A 19,887-nucleotide genomic window follows, 5' to 3' on the forward strand; every position below is an offset into this window, starting at 1 on the left:
ATAATTTTTTTCTTATTTGCCTTAGTAATAATCTTTTAACTCCTAAATAATACAATATTTAGCCAATGTCTTAACTTTGAAAAAATGTGCATTTACAAGAATTTTTCATTTAAATTTTGTAAAATATAAAATGGCACCATCTGATAGATTGAAAAAGAATACCTGAAACTTCTGTTCCTTTGAAATTAAATATTTACATTTTTTTACAAGGCATTTGTTCATAGATTCAATAAATATATCAATAATAGGGCTTTTACTCATAATCAAATTATAAAATGGAACTTTTAATCTCTTCTATCAAATATAAATTCATTCAACATTTCGATAACAAACTATTTAGTAATTGAATAATTTCAGAAAATATTCATGCTCTGAAAACTCACAAATCAGTCGCTGTGCTATTAACTAAATGGGCATTTATTTTCATTATCATTATTTTTATCCTCCTGAATTTGACTAAATGATGGTATTGTGCACATAATTAAATCTTTGATTTTAAACTATAATCATACTGATATTTTACAAAAATAGCAGTAAAATTTGTAAAAATACTGAAACTAGCCTTTAGAAAGTATATCCAGATTAGCTATTAGAAACTGTATCCAGACATGTATCCCATACATGAATTTTGAATTTGTTTCCCCTTTTGAATTCTTTCAACATGTTTACAGATAGTAGAAACAAATATAATACAAAATGAAAATATTTAATGAAATAGTTAACCACCGATTCATAGATGCTAATGTTGTAAAATTTATTTCAGTATGTACATATATAACATAATTTTGCAGATTCATGGTCGAAAAGAAGAAATCTTTGGAATTAACTTCAATTTCTTTTACAAGGTAGGTCTATTATGTACAAGGGAGAAGTGATAAGACAATGTGTTAATCTATACCATGACACAAGCATAAAGGAAAGAGAAAATTGTCACTTCATTAATTTTACTATGAGATTCTGATAGGGATTTCTTTGCTGCAGATTGCTCAAGTTAGGCAAGGGAATCTTAGATATCTTTGTAAAAGATGTGTAGATGGTAAGGATTTTTATCTCTTCATTTCCAGTGTGAGAACTACAGAATCAGCAATTTCATTAAGTACATGTTAGAATTAATTGAATAAAAAATAAGAATTGGGTCAGAAATTAAGAGAACATTTTAGAATGAAGTTAATATTGTGCTAATTTAAGATAAAATTAGAAAATTATTTAGGATTTATATTAAATTAAGAGATATCATTACACGTACATACATATATATAATGATATTTAAAAAGCTGCATTGAAATTTAATTAATTTCATAATATTTATTTTAAATTAGTTCACGTTAACTTCATTTTAAAAAGGTCTCTTAATTTCTGATCCAAATCCATTTTATTCTATTTAATTAATTCAGCATGTGCACTATAAAATTGCTAGTTTCAGCATTTTCTCATGTTCTGAGTGAAGGGATAAAAATCTTTAACACTTACATTCTTTTAAAGATACCTAAAATTCCCTTGCCTATATTGACCCATGTCAAAGAAATTCCTATCAAAATGTCATACCAAAATTATTGAAAGAAAAAAATGTCTGCTTCTTCTGCTCTTATGTCAGTCATAAAATAGACTGACACATTGCTAATTATATGTAAATTATGCTTCTCATAGTGAAATAATTCAAAGTTTTAAAATTTCAAAAGTTTCTACTATTTGGCCATGCAACTGTTAAGACATCTTTTACACACACACACACACAAATCAAAATACCTTTAGGCTGTTTGTAAGGATGAAATACTCGCACTCCCATCGGTGAAGAAATACCAGAACCAACCATTCGAAGACTTTTCCCTGTAAATTTGTCTACTTTCAAAATAGCCTCTGACTCCCAGTCAGTCCAATACAACCAATCCTAGAAGATAAGAAATAAAAAAGAATTTTCAGTAATTCCAGACTAAAAGTTATTACACACAGTATTCCAGACTAAAACTTATTATAACACAGTTTAAACATATTCAACATTATTCATCTAAAAAAATATAAATATTTTACTAAGCATAGTTGCGATAAAAATGTTATTGAAGAATAAATTGATAATAATATATAGTTATTTTCAGGAAAAAATTAAATTACATGATATTTACTTAATGAGACTGAACTTTTCTTAAATTATTTTTAAAAATAAAGCCATTCAAAAACCAAAACAAATTTATTATTTCTGTGATGATCTAATTAGATATTAAAATGTAAAATTACATGCAAAGAATCAATTTTTATAAATTTAGAATGTTTTTTAAACTTGTAATTAACATAATTTTAATAATAAGAACTTATGATTATATAAACTTACTTCAAAAACATCTAATGAGAAAGGATGCTTGACTTCAGATGCAGAAGATAAAATAACATTTTGATTTGATCCATCAAAGTCAGCACAACTAATAATGTGTAGCTTAGCATCAGCCCAAAAGATCTTACGAGACACCAAATCTGGAAATTTTAAATAATACATTTGAACAATAAGTCTAAAATAATAATAATAATAACAACAACAACACTCAGGTAACTTTTTATTTAAATCAATTTCCTCATCAAAAATAAAAATTCTTATAAAAGATTTTCCTTAAGAAATTCAAAAATTAAAAGATATATTTAATACAGAATTTAATTATTTATCATAAATGAATGTCAGCAAGAAAACATTGATAGTTTAAAGATAAAATTCACAAAAATGCTAAAAACAGGTTTAATTCTTACAATATTAATATAAAGTAATAAATGCTACTATTTTTTCATAAATAAAATTTAAAAGATAATTTTTTAAAAGTTAAAGAAACAACAATAAAAAATCGCTTCTTATAAGCAAAATCCTTTAGAAAAGCTCCAGTTTTAATAAGAAAACATGCATTAATTGTTAAAATATGTTTATTGTTTGGTGTAAAAAATTGTCATTTTGTAATTATGTGAAAAACTGCTAAAAATCTGAAATGGATGAAAAATTCTTTAGCAAAATCATTTAGAGCTAATTAGAGCAGCTTTTGGGGGTCTTTTAAAATGAAATTTCTGATCCTATATAATAACTTATTCAATCAGAAATCATTCATTTCACTAGCTTTCAATTATATTAATGATTTTTTTTTTCACAGTCATACCTAAAGCTAGACCATTTGGCCATTGAATATCTTTGGAAATAATGACACTTCTATGAGTACCATCCATACCAGCACGTTCAATTTTAGCAACACCCCAATCAGCCCAAAACATCCATCTACAAGAAAAGAAATTATTTGTAAGCCAAGTAGAAAATTCAATTTACTAACAAATTTATATCAAATTCACAAATTGAAATTTATCAGAGATGATAAAAAAATAATGTTTAATTGCAAAACTATGGATGATCTTTTTCTATTATATCTTTTTAACAACAAGGTAAGAAACAATTAGTAATGACATTTTTTCATAAGATAAATGAGTCAGTAAACAATTAATTAACTCATTAATTAAAATTCCTGACATCTTTTTGGTGCCAAATAATATTTAATTGTTGTCTTCTTCTAAAAAAAATTCATATATTTTCTTTTTACATAAGCCATTTAAATAAAAGCATTTAATTGAGTAACTTTTATTAATTAACCAAAAAATAAGCTTTTTTAACATATGACTTTTTATGATTTCTTTTTAATATTTTTTTCTAAATAGTACTTGCCATCATGAGGGTTAAATTTTACAAATAATGCTTAAAAAAATTAAGTATAATGTTATGGGAAGCAAGTATTCTATACATTGCCTAGTCATTCTATACAATACTAGATTTCCTACATCACTATTAACATATAAATAATTTTTTTTAAAAATTGATGCCTACTTTTTGAATTTATAAAACGTTATCCAAAAAACATGTACAGTGCTTTATGTAATAATAAAATAATTTTTCTAGTCAAAATTGTCTATTAGAATTCGTTTTATATTTTATTCAAATTTACATCAAATTCCTATTATATGGAAAAATTAAACAGTGCAAGTATAAGATCAGTTGAAAAATAGAATAACTTTTTAAGCTTAGCCAAGGTTTCAAAACTCTGATTCTTAAAGCAATGGATGCTTTTGAGAGAAAATTGCACTACATTACTTTAGAAATAATATTTGAAAGATATATCAATACAATTTTTAATAAACTCTGCAAACAATGATGCATAAAACAGAAAAAAAAGGACTATATAACATAAATATATACAACAAAAAAATTTTGGATCAATTTTGAAAGAATTCCATTGAAGAAATGTTTTGGTTCGATTTAACTTTTCATAAACTGATAAAAAAATTCAATAAACAAAAGCTGAATTAAAATGAATAAATATTTTTTACAATTACATGTTTTGATTCATATTTTAGATCAAGACTGCAAAAAATAAACAATTACTAAAAAAATTAGTATATCAATGAATTTGGAAATCAACAACAGTATTATCCCAAATTCTCTTAGATCAATGTTTACACTGTCTGTAGGATCTCGGATCTCTCGGATTTCCTACATTCATAATATATAGAAATTGATCAATCTATATATATGAAATTCCATGCTTTCTAATATTTATAACTAGGCAATTCAAAAAGGAATACATATTTTGCTAAAAATTGTAATTGTATTTTTCATTTGGAATAAGTATTTTTTGATACAGCAAAAATTAAACACATTATATAATTTAAATAACTCATGCATAGGAAAAATATAATAATGCATCTTTGGCAACTCCATGCTCATGCTGTGAAAGATTTAAAAAAATAAAAGAAAATATTACACAATATTCTAATTATGCTTCACCTAACCACTGTATCAGCAGAATTACAAAGACAGATTATATCAGCATTTAATTTATATGAAGTAAATAAGAACAAATTAACTCTGAAACATTATTAGTGAGCATTTATGAAATATTTACATCTTTTCTTCATAATGTTTTCATGTATGTAGTTAGTTTCTTTCCATTTATATCACAATTTCTCTGATCACTTGAAAAATTTAAAAGAAGAATAATATGGTCTTTTGATGAATTGCTTGTTTAGCAAAATCTGTAAAGTTGCAACTAAATGTAATGATTATTCCTTAAAGAATGAATTAATTCCAAAATATTTAATATTTCAGAATAGAATTTTTTAAATCAAATACAAGAAGCTAGAGACTTTGGGAGGCAGATTACAAATACCTGCATTCAGTTTTTGAAAGGTCCAATCATGCTAAAATTTACAGAAAATTCCTATAAGGCTATACTCACCCTTCTAATGGATTGACAACAATAGCTCGAGGCTCATCAAGATTTTTCTTGAATAAAGTTCTCCTATCTCCATTTATTTGTACCACATTGATAGCATCAATCCCAGTATCTGTCCAATACACTAATTCATGAATCCAGTCAACAGCTAAACCATCAGGCGTCACAATTCCAGAATCAGCCACTTCTGTGACAGGTTCACCGGTCCGTAAAGGTGCACTTTGTGATTAAAAATATTAAATTACTTTAAAAAAATGTTTTTTTAAAATTGATTAAATGTTTTATAAAAATTTAATAATACATAGTAGCTAGTTATGGCACCTATAATTTCAACATATGATTATTATTTACTAGCCACAATATCCATATGTTCACTCGCAACTGTTTGTTCTACATAAGTATAAGAAAAAGTAAAATACAAACACTTTTAAGTAATACATTATTTGAATTTTTATTTTCAATCCTGAAGAGGTTTTAGCTCCTACAATTTTAATTAATAATAACTGCAAAACTTTTGTATAAATACAATTCTTAATTTCATTATTTAGAACATACAATTACAAACATTTGGATCTTCTAATTCAGAATTTGACAATACATATTTGGTTGAAGAAAAAATAAAAACCTTTTAGGTTGATACTGGTAACTTTAAGTATTAAGTTTTAATTTAAGAAATTATCAAGAAAAGATTTTAAAACTTTTAAACTTAACAATCTTTTTTAAAAATCTCAGATGCTTAGTACTTTTTTGAAAGAAAAATTAAATAATAATATATATAATAATATATATAACTCAATAATAATATATATAGACAAATGTCTTAAGATCAACTGCTAAAACTATTAGAATTTCAATAATTGCAAAAAGCAGATAATATTTAACATAATATGCTCTCAATGGAATGCCAACAGATGTGAAAATAACCATATTTTTAATATATATATATGGGAATATTTTTGAACTTAAGCAGATTTTGTAATCCATATACACAAATATATTATTTTAGGAGCCTTGATATTTAATTTTTTTTTTCAAATGTTCAAAATACAGTATTTAGAATCTGAGAAATAGTAAAATGTAATAATTGTTAAGAGGAAAAATAAAACATCAGAATTCTAAATACTACAAAGTAAAAGAGGCCTAAAATCTGTAACTGTAAAATGCAAACAAGACAACTATTGACACATCTTAAATAATATAATAGATAGTTAGCTCTTTAGAAGATAGACAAAAATTTGTTACAGGTTCATAATCCTAATCATAAAATGATATTCCAAATTTCACTGACCTACTTCATTATATTTTTGAATTATTGTGCTCAATATACAAAAAGATTAAAAAAAAAAAAAAGTGAGGAATATGCATATACATTGAAAGAAAATGACAGTAATCATATGACTTAAATTTTTAAATAATTTTTTATCAACCTTATTTTGGGCTTCAAACACAATAAACTTCATGTTCTATTTATTAAAGGTTTATCCCCTAATTAACATAAATAAACAAATTTGAAATACCCTTTCATGATATCATACCTTAAGTTTGAAGAAATTGACAGTACATGCCAAAATCAGCTCCTGAAGGATTTTATCAACAAGAAATAATACTTGAACAAACATCTGATATGCATAAAGATTAAAAATTTTCTTATGATTATGCATCAACCAAATACAAAATCATTTACAGACATACAAGTAATTTATACTTAACAGTGAAATTTTGATCTTACCTGTATACTTTTCCTTCCAAAACATCTGTCCACACAACAATTTTCTTCGCATAATCATAATCAATAGCTACAGCACTTCGAAGCCCACTTGCAACTAAAGTATATTCAGACGTTTCTAGATCAATTTTCCGCAAGTCACGGCGATTAGAGAATAACAACGATGCATGCCCCTCTGGAAACAATTCGAAACTGATATTAATGCGCAGGAAAGGAAATTTATATCTAATTTCTATATTACTAATATTCAAATTACCAAAGAAAATTCTTGTAAAATTTGTATTACAAATACTGAAGCATAAGGAAAGGTTTACTATAGATTTTGTGACAATTAATTAAAAAATTTTTATCAAATAAAAATTACATTTCCATATAGAGAAAAAACTATCATGTCATCTTATTTTCCATCTTACATTGGCAATCAAAATAAAAATATTTAAAATTATTTATACATTGTCTCTATATTGCCACTCTTAAAGTTTAGTTGAAATTTGTATAATTCCTTAAAAAATATTAAAAACTCTTAAAAAATTAATATTTAGCTATCTTGAAAAACTATTTACTATCATCTATTTTTTCAAGAAGCTACTAGTTTAAAAAATTGTTTAGAGAAACTATACGTTGATATCATTAAAAATAAAGTAGCAAACAAGAGGGTTTCTCTTATAAGATTTTATATAAGTGTAACATTTTATCATTATTTTTTAAATAAAATTAAGAATCTTAGAAATGCTTTTATTTACATATAATTCATACTCCATTAAATGTTAACAACAAATGTATTTTTATTTTCTTGAATGTGGCAATAACAAAATGCAATGACCAGCAATTGATTCAACATTTGATAATTTTTGTTATAAATGATTCAAATTTTATTAAAAATATGCTGAAGCATAAAGAAGGTTTCAATGAATGTTTCGCAGCAATTAATTAAATAGTTTTTTTTTTTTTTATTATTATTATTAGCAAGACACTTGTTTCCTCAATAAAGTACTGAAATAACTACAAAATAGTTTCATGGCACTTTTGATTTTTAGACAAATTCTTCATTTGGCAAATGAAGGTTAAATCAATCATGTTAGTTATATCAATCAATGTTAAACATAAAAATATATTCATCTTGATGAATGTCAGTTATTTACAATGTACAATAACAATTTATACTATAGCATTAGATATCATCAAGACTTCAACCAAACAGAATGGCAAAACATTTTTAAGTAAAACATTATAATAAAGATAAACATTTTATGTCACTTACGCTGTGCTTTACATCTTCTATGATTTGATGGTTCAATACTGTAGCCTTCCAGACAGGAACATTTGAAACTTCCCTTTGTGTTGTTACATAATTGAGAGCAGGTTCCATGAATCTCGCACTCATCAATGTCTATTAAATGAAAAGCAATTATAAAAGTCATACAAATAAAAAAGAAATAATACTGTAGAAAATATAAAACAAAACAAAACAAGGCTAATGCCACTGTTTATGAATAAAGAGAGAGAAAGAGATCCTGAAAAAATTCTTCCAATGTTTGTTCAACATATTTTAATCTGGTTATTTAAAAGCAAAACTTCAAGTTCCTAGTACAGTATTCAGTGATTTCTTAGGTTTAGTTGACTTAATTTAAATCAATACAAATATGTTTCATATAGTTTAAATCATACCAATAATAAAAAAATCTTTGAGACTCATTTGAATAATTTGATGCAATTAAAAAGAAATTACCTTTTGCCCACATTTTGTTTATCATATCAGTGTTCAAGTTTACCATACACAAAATTTACCATAAAGGGTTTTTGTATCTTTTTAAAAAGGAAACTAACAAAAATTAAAACATTGCATAAAAATTCTAAGAAAAAAATAATTTATTGTGGAGTTCAAGATGAAACATCAAGTAAGAAGTAACAAAATAAGCTGACGAAAATGTTAAGAAAAAATTTCCAGAAAGAAAAGTATGTTATAAATTAAAAAGAAAATTTTAAAAAAATGTTAAGGTTATGTTGTTACACTAGAACAATTTGAAGTTTATTGAAATTGTCAATATAAATAATTAGGTAATGTATAACATTAGCTCTTGCACAAATTCATACTGAAGGAAATCTGGACAAATATAGTAATAAAATAGTAAAGAACTAAATCTTTTGTATGGATGCATAAGATAAATTCAATTTATTTAGCTATTAAAATGAATTTTTTATTACACTTAATTTCAACAATAAAACATTTTAACTTAAAGAGGCAGGCAATTTGCCAGGATTCTTTAATCAATAAATTATTGAATTGATAAAAAAAAAAAAAATGCAAGAATTCTATTTTCAAAAGTTTTTAAGCTCACTGTGGATTTTTAATACTCTCTTCCATACTTGAACACTAGTCTATAATATTTTTTTTCACATTATATAGTTCCAATTAGTAAAAGGTATTGTAATATGTATCCATCAAATTCTGAGTGTTAGACAGTATAAAAAAGATATCATCATAATGTTGTTGGGTATTTTGTGCTAATAGAATTAACAATGGCCATGATTTGTACTTTCTCAAAATATCTTACAAAGAGTTTTTTTAAAGCACGTTTATGAATAAATGAAGATTCCAAATATAAAATTATTGGATTCCAATATTATTAAAAGATCTCTATATTTGAAGTCATTATATATATGTGTGTGTGTGTAAGCATCATTTTATGTGAAGCAGGATGCAGTTTTGAAGACAGTGAAAAGACTTTTTACATTTTAAAATTCTTTTTAATCCATCGGGAAAGCATAATTATTCACAAGCAGAGATGCGGACATGGCATGTCCGCCACAGTGTGGCACAAAAGCGGAAGTCTAAAAAGAAGAGCGAAATAAATCATCCCTCGTCTTATATAACCTGAGATTTTGACAGGGAAAATATTTCTTCATAGTGCTAATATATTAATAAGATTCTGGTGGGGATTTCTGACACATTTCAATAACAAGTAAGGGAAACACAGGGATCTTTTAAAAAGAATGTGCTTACTGGACATTTGTCTATCCCTTCACGCAGAGCGTGTGAATGTGTTGGCGTTTAACTGATTCAGCAATTTTATAAAGCTTCTCTTGAATTAATTAAGTAGAAAAAGTGGAATTGGATCACGAAATAAGAGAACATTTTTTAGAATGAAGTTACTGTAGGCTAAATTAAGATAAAATCTTGGAAATTAATTAAATTGAAATTAGAATTAAAATATCATTACATATATATATATATATATATATATATACTGCTAGCTAATATCTCAGTATGTAATATTTGAAATTTGATCCATATCAACCAAAAGATATATATATGAAATAATACATAAAATTTAGAAGAAAATACTAAAAGATTAGAAAAATAAAAACACCAATTATTTAATTATAACCTTCCTTACCTTCACATGTCTGGTTATCTGACAGTTTGTAACCACTAAAACAATCACAGTGGAAACCAACTATGTCATCTACACATTTTTGAGAACAGCCTCCATTATTTATATTGCACTCATTGATGACTAAAATATTTTTTGAAGAAAAAATTAGTTAATGTCATTCTAAATCAGAATTTTAAACAAATAACAACAATTAAGAAAAAGTTCAATTTATTCATGTATACTAAAAAAACAAATATTTAACTGATGCATAAACATATACAAAATAGCAATATCATATTAAAATTTAATTAACCAGAAAATTAATTAAATGAGAATTTTAACAGTCAAAAACCTTTGTTACATTTTTAATTTTTTTGGTACTTAATTTAAATTTATGATGTGATATCACAATTTAAAATATTCACAAAAAAATAATAAGCTTTGAATACACAAATTAAAGACTTTTTTTAATCAGTAAGGCAGATGAGGAAATTATCATTTTGGCAAATGGCAATTTTTACACCTTATAAGAAAATTCTATAGTATGTAATGAATGTGCCATAAAATTATATATAATTAAGAATAAGAAAAAAAATCAAGCATTTAAAAAAAATATCTAATGTTTTTTTTTCAACCGTTTCTTGCTGAAAATAAATAAATCTGTTCATATTCTGATGTTATTCAGATTTTATAATTATATCTAAGAAAAACATGAGGAGGCTTTTGAATGCATCAGAACTTAATTTTCATTAATCCCTCATTCCCAAGATAATCTTAAAAGAGATTTTCTTTCCCAGTCCCATCTTTTTTCTGCTCACCAGTGGGTACAGTGCAGCAACACAATAAAAAATATAAATTACTAAAAGGAAAAACCACAACATTCAGCATATTTGATCCTGAAGAAGATGCAAAGTAGTCATCTGATTCACTGTATGATTATATGAATTCGAAAAATTAATAAATTAAAAATCTAGTAATATGATTATTAAACAAATCAACCCAAAAACAAAACAAAACCATACTCAAGCAAGTAACAATTATAAATTTTTGCTATCATTCTTCTAATCCTTTTCTCCTATTTAAGATCAATTCCATTTACTGCGTGTGGCCTTGACTGATTTTGTACATTTCGCAAATATCTATTTATTAATTATCTAAATTGCGGCGTATTATAAATATGCTTGGTATCAGAAGCGCGTTCAACAAATAATCACCTTGACAACAGTCCTCTCTTCAGTTTAATTCAAGAAACCAAAGAAGAAGAGTTGTTTATATACTGCGGTGGAATTCCATGCTATTATAGCTTAGTTGTACGGCCAGCAACAAAGTCGAGAGGAAAGTCAGAGCCTGACTAAGGTCAGGGGCATACAGGGCAGTCGCCCCGGGCCCTCACATCAGAGGGGGCCCTCAAATCGAATAGAAAGTTTATTTTACGTTTTCTTCCTCTTCAGTAATGAATTGGTTCTTCATTACTGAAGTAGTGAAGCAGAGGGGGGGGCAAAGAAGTTTTTGCCCGGGCCCCAATTAGCCTAAGTCACTCCCTGAAGAAAGTATTCAAGATGATAAGTTAAAAAAAATAAAGTATCTACTTACAACATTTTCCATGAGGTTCGTCCTCCCATTCTCCACAGTCATTCTTCCCATTGCATACAAGCTCTAAAGCAACACAGTGCTTTTCACCACAATCAAATTGAGTAGCAAGATCACAAGCCTGAGGAAGCAAAGCTGAAAAAAAAATGGCGTAAAAAGGCTTTTTTATATATTATTCAGCTACACATAAAAACATAAGAAGGCTTAGTTTAAAAGTAACTTATAAAATAAATTTAAAAAACCTTTTTTTTAATCCGTAATGTCTGGCAATTTTCGGTTATATTAAAAAATTATATGGAAGAAAAATAAGGAGCAATGGAGATTCTTAAATGTTATATATTATTAACATGGCTCATAATGTTTTATTTCACAACATTGTTATTACTTAGAATCTAATAAATGGCAGAAAATAACAGCTACTTCTTTCTGGCATTTGCAATTAAATGTCAGAAAGAAATAGGTAAAAGAGCTCTTAGTTAACTGAGAAAGTTATGAGCCATGTTAATGATATGGCGCTCCATATGAACCTAATAATGATTTAACAAGAAACTTTTACTTAGTAATCATATAGTATGATTTCCAAAATTAATTTTCTTAGAATTTTTTCATTTTAGATTATGGCAAGATTGCTTTGCAATAATTTGCAAGGTTTAAAATAACGTATCAAAGTTGCTATTCAATCCATAACTCCTCAAACGCTTGAAACTGCATAGTGTGTAACCGAGTATGGTTTGAATACAGTGTGAGTTGTCAAAAAATCTCACACTGAGGTTTATTAACTTCAATAATTTCAGTGTATGCAATTAAAGAACTTTTGTTTTTGTACTTCAGTTTTTGTTTTACATTATTTTGTAAAATATCCAAAATTTCTCAGGCACTTTGTTTTTTATTATAAAAGTTAATTATGAAATCATTTTTATTAAAATTTTTTTTGAACTCATTGAAGTGTTTATTATGTGTATTTTGATTAATTTTCTTTTGAGAGAATTCAAATGATGACACACACACACACACACACACACACACACACACACACACACACACACACACACACACACACACACACACACACACACACACACACACACACACACACAAACACACACACACACACACACACACACACAAACACACAAACACACACACACACACACACACACACACACACACACACACACACACACACACACACACACACACACACACACACACACACACACACACACACACATTTGCTGTGGAAAATAACTTTAGAATAATTTATATTTTCTCAGATTTAAAAGTATATGAAACAATGTAAAATACCATGACGCAGTAACAAGTAATAACAAAATTAAAAGTGTTATTTCATTAATTACAATTTAATACCTTTGTTAAATTATTCCAATTCTTTTTAATTATTCAAACTTAAACAAAAATGATCCTTTCTTTCTAAATTATTTGCATATAGAAATGCAAATAATTATGCATATAGAAATGACATAACTTATTAATAATGCAGTTATTCTTCCAATACAGTTACAGTTTTATTTATTTATTTATTTTATTATAATAAAGTAGTTTGATAGGGAAAGACAATTAGCCAGTGTTAAAAAATTGGAAACATTAATTCGCTTTCGCATTTAAAAACATGAAAATATAACAGGTAAAAGCGCATAGCGTTCTATAATGAAAACTATATTAATATGAATAAATTCTAATACATTTTCTTTTGTAGCTCTCTGTAGAGCCTATTGGGAGCAATTGGTGAAATCGACTGAGAGCTCAGCCCTGTTTATGCTACCAAAATCACAATTGTTATTTCATCAAATTATTACATCCTGTCGAGAATGGCAGTAAAATACATCTTAAAAGGTATGAAAGACAATAAAAAATACAGCAAATGTCTTTCTCTTTATCACATTGAAATAAAGCAGCGTTATCATAAAATAGAATTCGGAATAGTACAAAAGTATATTTAATACTTTTAACTACAAATGATTTTAAAAAAACTTTTGGAGATTAATCTTTCCTGCTAAAGTACTTCATTCAATTAAATTTCATTTTTTTTCTTGCAATTTAATAATTGGAAATTACGTGACCATCAAAGAAATAGTTAATAATTGTTTATTAACTAAATAGTTAAAAAGTAAAATATTTAAAATAGTTAGGAATATAAATCAGTTAAATGACAAAAGGTTTTCAACAATTGGGGGGAGAGGCTAAAAAGGGGTATAAATCAAATATCTTTCAGTTTAGAGATTTACCAAACAACTTGCTTAGAATTTTGCAGATAGATTAAGAAATATATTCCCACTTCCTGAATTAAAAAATAAGCTGCATTTCTATCCATCCTTTAAATACTGGTAGTTTGACTGAAAAATAAATTGAAATTTTCAATTTTTTCCCCTTATTATAAAACATTAAAACAACTATAGAATATTTCTAAATGAATAGATTACTTATTCTCTAATTCAGGAACTAAACATCATATTGGAAAATTAATATGCCGAATTTGAACCAAAAAGTATACATTAGATTTTAATATATAAGGTTTTTCGTAAGAAAATTCTACCAAAGATTGAACTTTGTGAAAACAATATTTAAAGATGTGAAATAGCATTAAAGTGTATATAAATGAAAATTTAGAAATCAGTGTCAACTTCCCAAAAAATGGACTTACAAAATTCAAACGTTTTTATATAGAAAACTGTTCAAACAATAAGAATATTAAATTAAAAAATCCATATTTTCTCAGAAAAAAAAAATCGACTTTTCATCTAGTCAACCAACCTTAAAATGATCACTGGTATTATTTTTCAATTGAATAAATAATAAACTGAGTAACAAACAGAAACCATACATCTATAAAGATGAACAAAATATGAACGAAATACTTACAAAGGCAATCTAGTTCATCAGAACCATCGGTGCAATCTTTTTTCCCATCACACTGTAACGTGCCCGCAATGCAGTGATTGTTTTTACAGTGGAATTGATCATTACGGCAAGTAATAGTGCCTAATGAGAAGAAATAATATTTTGTTTTTAATCAAATAATAATGAAAATAATTTGTACAGACATTTCTTCATAATAAATTAAAACACAAATATGCACACTTTCATTAAAGTCTAATCATTAATTTCTAAATCGTTCAATTAAACATATCTTTTTACATGGAAAAAAATTCTTAGAATGAGATAAGGAGTTATAACAAAAGAATTCGTAAGTAAATTCAATCCAAGAAAGTATATTTAATGCAGAAAATTTAAAATATTGATTTCTTACAATTTTCTTACTAACCTTTGTTTTTTCAATTTTTACAAATAAAGCAGAGATTTCTAAATACAACTCGGAGGTTATTTTTTTCTATTTACGACTTATTTTACAGTCAGAGAACTTTCCCAAGCCGATTTTACTCAAAAATTTTGACAAGTTCCCAAAGTAACAACAAAAATCCGGAAATGACACACTCGTTAATAGCATTCAAAAGGGAATTCAGCTTATAATAGTTATTTAAAAAACTAAAATCTCTGATGTCAAATGAATTCCCATAACAGATCTAAAAGATGACAGCAAATCTTTTCATACTCCTCTTATTTTTCTACACAAGTTCATTTCAGTAGCGTTAAAAAAAATCCAATCTAAAGATGAAACTTGCAATATTTCTAACAGTCGATACACTTAGAGAATTTCAGTTAAGTAAATAATTTTCTATAAATAATAATTAACTATAAATAATAAATTAAATAGTTCAAATGAGTCTTAATAGTTTTTTGTATACCAATGGCTTTAACGTACAGAAAAATGATGTAATAATAGTCAGCACAGAACAAGTATATGTTATTATACATTTGTAGTACCCTAACATGCATGAGGGAACATGAGTGACAACGTAATGCATGAAGTGATGCAGCATGCTGCAAGAAAAAAGAGACAAACTTATTTGCCATGTGCTGGTCACTTCTTCCAATTCAAAATACAAAATAACTATTTTGATGTATTTACGATTATTATTTTTTTTTTTGGTTTTTCGTATATTTTACTTTAAAAAGTGACTTAAACAACTAAATTTTTGACCCTTTGAGACTTGTGTCCGGGGCCTCTATAAGCCAATCCCATAGCCATGCCACTGTGATGGATTCCACTTCGTTTAGCAGAACCTTCAAGTCCAGGACTCATGATAAACGGGAAGAAAAGGAATTTCTGTTCATTGAAGCGACTAGGGAGTAAGTAAAATATCACTTTACTTACAGCATATGGAGACAAAGATTGACTTCCTATAAAATTTTAGGAAGTAGTGTGCTTATTGTTTCATTCAAGATTCGCTTGGATGAAAAGAAAGAAAGCCAACGGGAGTGGTCTCTACAAAATTTTCTCGCATATTCGCTAATAAAGGTGTTATCCCAGAGAATGTCATGTATTGCATTGGTGTGAAATAGCTACGAAATATTAGCCTTTGGCGTAAATTTAGTGTTATTGTATCAATCGTGTGACTCTTGGCGAATTTTTTTTTTTTTTTTTTTTGAGCTTTTAACTCCTGGTATGCGGTTAATAGTATCCAATAATTATATTTGTGTTTTAGAGGCATTCTTCCTTTCAGATTGAAGTAAAAATTTCAACAGATCTATACTTGCAGTCACAAAGTCACATATCAAATTGGATATATTCAAGTCACTGCATTTTTGAGTTATCGAGTTTATATGCTTCTGAAAGAACAGACCGACAGACGGTCAACCTCTTGTTGATTTGGCTCAAAATTCGACAAGCGTTTACAATATAGATGTGTAATCGACAAGTGTATACAATATAGATCTCTTCATTTTGTAGTTATTGTATTAACTTAAAATCGAACAGGCAGACAGACAGATCTTTTCTGACCGGAGTTTGCTCAAAATTTGATAGGAATCTACAAATTTGGTACGAAGACTGTACATCACTTTTTATCTGTCTAGTTTAAAGCGTTTCTGAGTTATCTTTATCATAAGCAGACAGACAGACAGGAATAATGCACCCCCCCCCCCAAATGAGTTTTTTAACTCAGGTAAATCTAAAGTGGAGATTCGTCAAAATCTCGAGTTCGAATTTTTTTGACGATTTCAGTATTTCATTTATGCTTCGCATATGAGCATGTAAAACCCTCTAGCAGCCAATATTGCAAAAGTGCTCATCGGACTATCAGTTTGGAATAATGCTGGTTAAGACCACAGCCTCAGAATAAATTCCCAACTTTCAGATTGTAGTACTTCAGCCATCCTAACCCAATAAGACTTTGTTGGCCTTAGTTACTGTATTCACTTTTTAAATAATCAGTTTGACAAGAGATAAATTTGAATTGCTTGCTTGTGAGTTCAGTTATTCATAACTTAGTGATAAATGATCAAAAGTTATTTTGCTATTTACTACAAAATCCTTACTAAGACAGAAGCTTTTTAAATGTTTTTAGTTGACAAAATGTAACTATTCTTACATTTCTGGAATACAAAGTTTCGGAAGGAAAGAAGGGTTCAATGATATATTTCTGCGCGACTTTTAGAAGACTGGGATAGTCTGATTGGTAGAGTATTAGATTCGTATCGCTTGGGTTGCGAGTTCGAAGCCCATCGTTCAAAGACTCACCATGCACAGGGTGGCTGGTGCATGCATAAATAAGTCATAGCCGCAAAGTCCTCCAAGTCGAGACAATACCACTGGTGGTACTGGATGAGAGATTATATTTCTTTGATTCAGGTCAAAATTACGATCCGTGAATGAAATGCATGAATGAAGTCCGCACCGTGAAAGGGCTGTGACGCATGAGTAGCAAGAACGTATTCTTGGCGCTACTGAAACAAGGGACGGTAAAACGCGGCTTAAATTCGCTGACTTCGTAGGCTTGTGTATGAAAAATTTGTGAAGTCATTGTCTATGGCAAGAGCCATAAGCAACAACAACGACTTTTACTTTACACAGACACCATCAGCGGAGTCAAGATACTTACAATTTTGCTCATCTGATCTGTCGGAGCAATCGGCATCGCCATCACACACCCAATCGAGGTGAATGCAATCTCTGGACCTGCACATGAACTCATTGGATCTGCAAGGGGAGCGCAAAGTTTGCTTCGGACAGGTCAATTCGTCCGAACCATCCAAACAGTCCACATCCCCGTCACAGCGCCAGCGTTCCGGAATGCATTTACCGTTCACGCACATGAACTCGGACGAAGAGCAGGTTACATTGGCTGAAAAGAAGAAAGAGTAATAAATATAAATGCATTTTAACAAAATAACTTTTTTTTCTAATCTAAAACTACATTAAAATAAAATAATTTCCGATTTGAGTGATGGTTAAGGGAGTGTTTGAACTCAAAGGTTCTCCACCTCTTCACATGACAATTGTGGGAAAAAATAAAATAACAAATGCATTTATATGTTTGAATAGATTTTAACAGAGAAAAGTTAACAAAAATAATTTCAAAATCAGGGATAATAAAAATTACAGTGTTGGGGAAAAAATAATACAATTTTTTTTTCTTTAAGTTCCTAGATTAAAGTAGGAAAATCTAAATAAATTCCATTATCGAAAATTTACAAATGAGAATTGCATGCAAAGATCATTGAAACATTAAAAAGAATTTCAAATCTTATTTCTCTGACATTTTTAAATGAATTAATTTCAGATAACTTTGAAATTAATTTAATGATAAAATAAGAAACTGAAACAAAATTTTGTAGTTGAATTGATACCCAATGCCATTAACTTTTGAAAAATTAGTCTTTTTAAACCTCCAAATTCCAAATTATTTGGTTGAAGTAACTTTAACCTAAAAGAAATTTTTATTCCAACGTTCACGAACTGTACTTTTCGACATGTCATAGAAACTTCGAAATCTCACAAAAATTTTACACATGAAATTTTGAGGAAAAGTACAAATAAATGCGCGAAATCCTCATTTGAATTATGAAAAATGAGAATAATCCAATAGGTTGTTTTGTAAGTTAAAAAGCGAAAACAATGCTTCTTAAAATAAATCAAGACATTGCAGTAATATGAGATAAATTCAAATGTACAATGTGCGAGTAAAAGTAAAATGAATCCAAATCAAAGACATAATATTAATGGCAGTTGTATGATAGAACTAAAATTTCGTTTTGAGCTTTTTGAAGAACTTTTCTTTATTTTTTGTCTCTCTCTCTCTCTCTCTCTCTCTTTATTATTTCTGTCATGGATTCTGGTTGCATCATTTTTCTTTGATCGAAATCTCCAGTTTCACAGACAGAAGATGGGTAAACAACTATTTAGTTTGCTCACAGGATTTTGACGGTTTACTAAAATTAATATCTTTCCTGAATACATGACACATGATTTTTACATCATTCTTCTGAAAAATTACATAGCCGTCAGCCAAAGCCTAGATTTCTTTTAAATTTGAAAAAGACAAGACATTTATAGCATTCATTATTTCTTCTTTATTGCTCTTGCTTGTCTCTCCTCTTGGTGGAAATTTTTTTTACAAAAATGTAGGCTGGCAATATGAGAATGCCTGTTCGTTGACTTCAGAAGTCCGGAAATTACAAAGAATATCTATTAAAATCTATCACTAATACAAACTAAATGGAAAGAAAGCAAATGAATCCTTACGGCAATTTTTCTCGTCACTGAAGTCACCGCAATCGTTATCTTGATCGCAGACCCAGCGATGAGTGATGCACTTATTGTTATCACATGTAAATTCCTCTTCTGTGCACGTTATTTGACCTGTAAATAAAAAAGAATTATAATTAAATATAAGTATTAATGAAAGATAAACTATGTTAGTAAAAATTGAACCTTTTCCCTTAATCAGGGGAAAAAATTATACTATGATTGATGATTTTCACATGAATTAAAAATGATTAAACAAATATCTATACATAGTATAAAATGAAGTCACCTGAAAGCGTGTATATGTTTGAAAGAGAAAAACTGGAGAAATACTTAACTGAT

At 27.7% G+C, this 19,887-nt stretch overlaps 1 protein-coding gene across 1 annotated transcript in view; it reads right to left on the reverse strand.

Moving 5' to 3' along the window:
- Positions 1–19,887, reverse strand: part of LOC129975170 (low-density lipoprotein receptor-related protein 8-like) — a 66,633-nt gene that overhangs the window by 19,737 nt on the left and 27,009 nt on the right. Inside the window, exons 5-15 of the mRNA XM_056088138.1 lie at positions 19,543–19,659; positions 17,900–18,142; positions 14,820–14,939; positions 11,943–12,074; positions 10,371–10,490; positions 8,234–8,362; positions 6,976–7,147; positions 5,250–5,465; positions 3,129–3,244; positions 2,327–2,466; positions 1,747–1,888 (exon numbers count right to left, since the gene is read on the reverse strand). Coding sequence (XP_055944113.1) covers positions 1,747–1,888; positions 2,327–2,466; positions 3,129–3,244; positions 5,250–5,465; positions 6,976–7,147; positions 8,234–8,362; positions 10,371–10,490; positions 11,943–12,074; positions 14,820–14,939; positions 17,900–18,142; positions 19,543–19,659 — 1,647 coding nt within the window. The remainder of the gene's footprint in view (positions 1–1,746; positions 1,889–2,326; positions 2,467–3,128; positions 3,245–5,249; positions 5,466–6,975; positions 7,148–8,233; positions 8,363–10,370; positions 10,491–11,942; positions 12,075–14,819; positions 14,940–17,899; positions 18,143–19,542; positions 19,660–19,887) is intronic.

Source organism: Argiope bruennichi, chromosome 7 (genome assembly GCF_947563725.1).
Source record: "Argiope bruennichi chromosome 7, qqArgBrue1.1, whole genome shotgun sequence".
Lineage (NCBI taxonomy): Eukaryota > Metazoa > Arthropoda > Arachnida > Araneae > Araneidae > Argiope > Argiope bruennichi.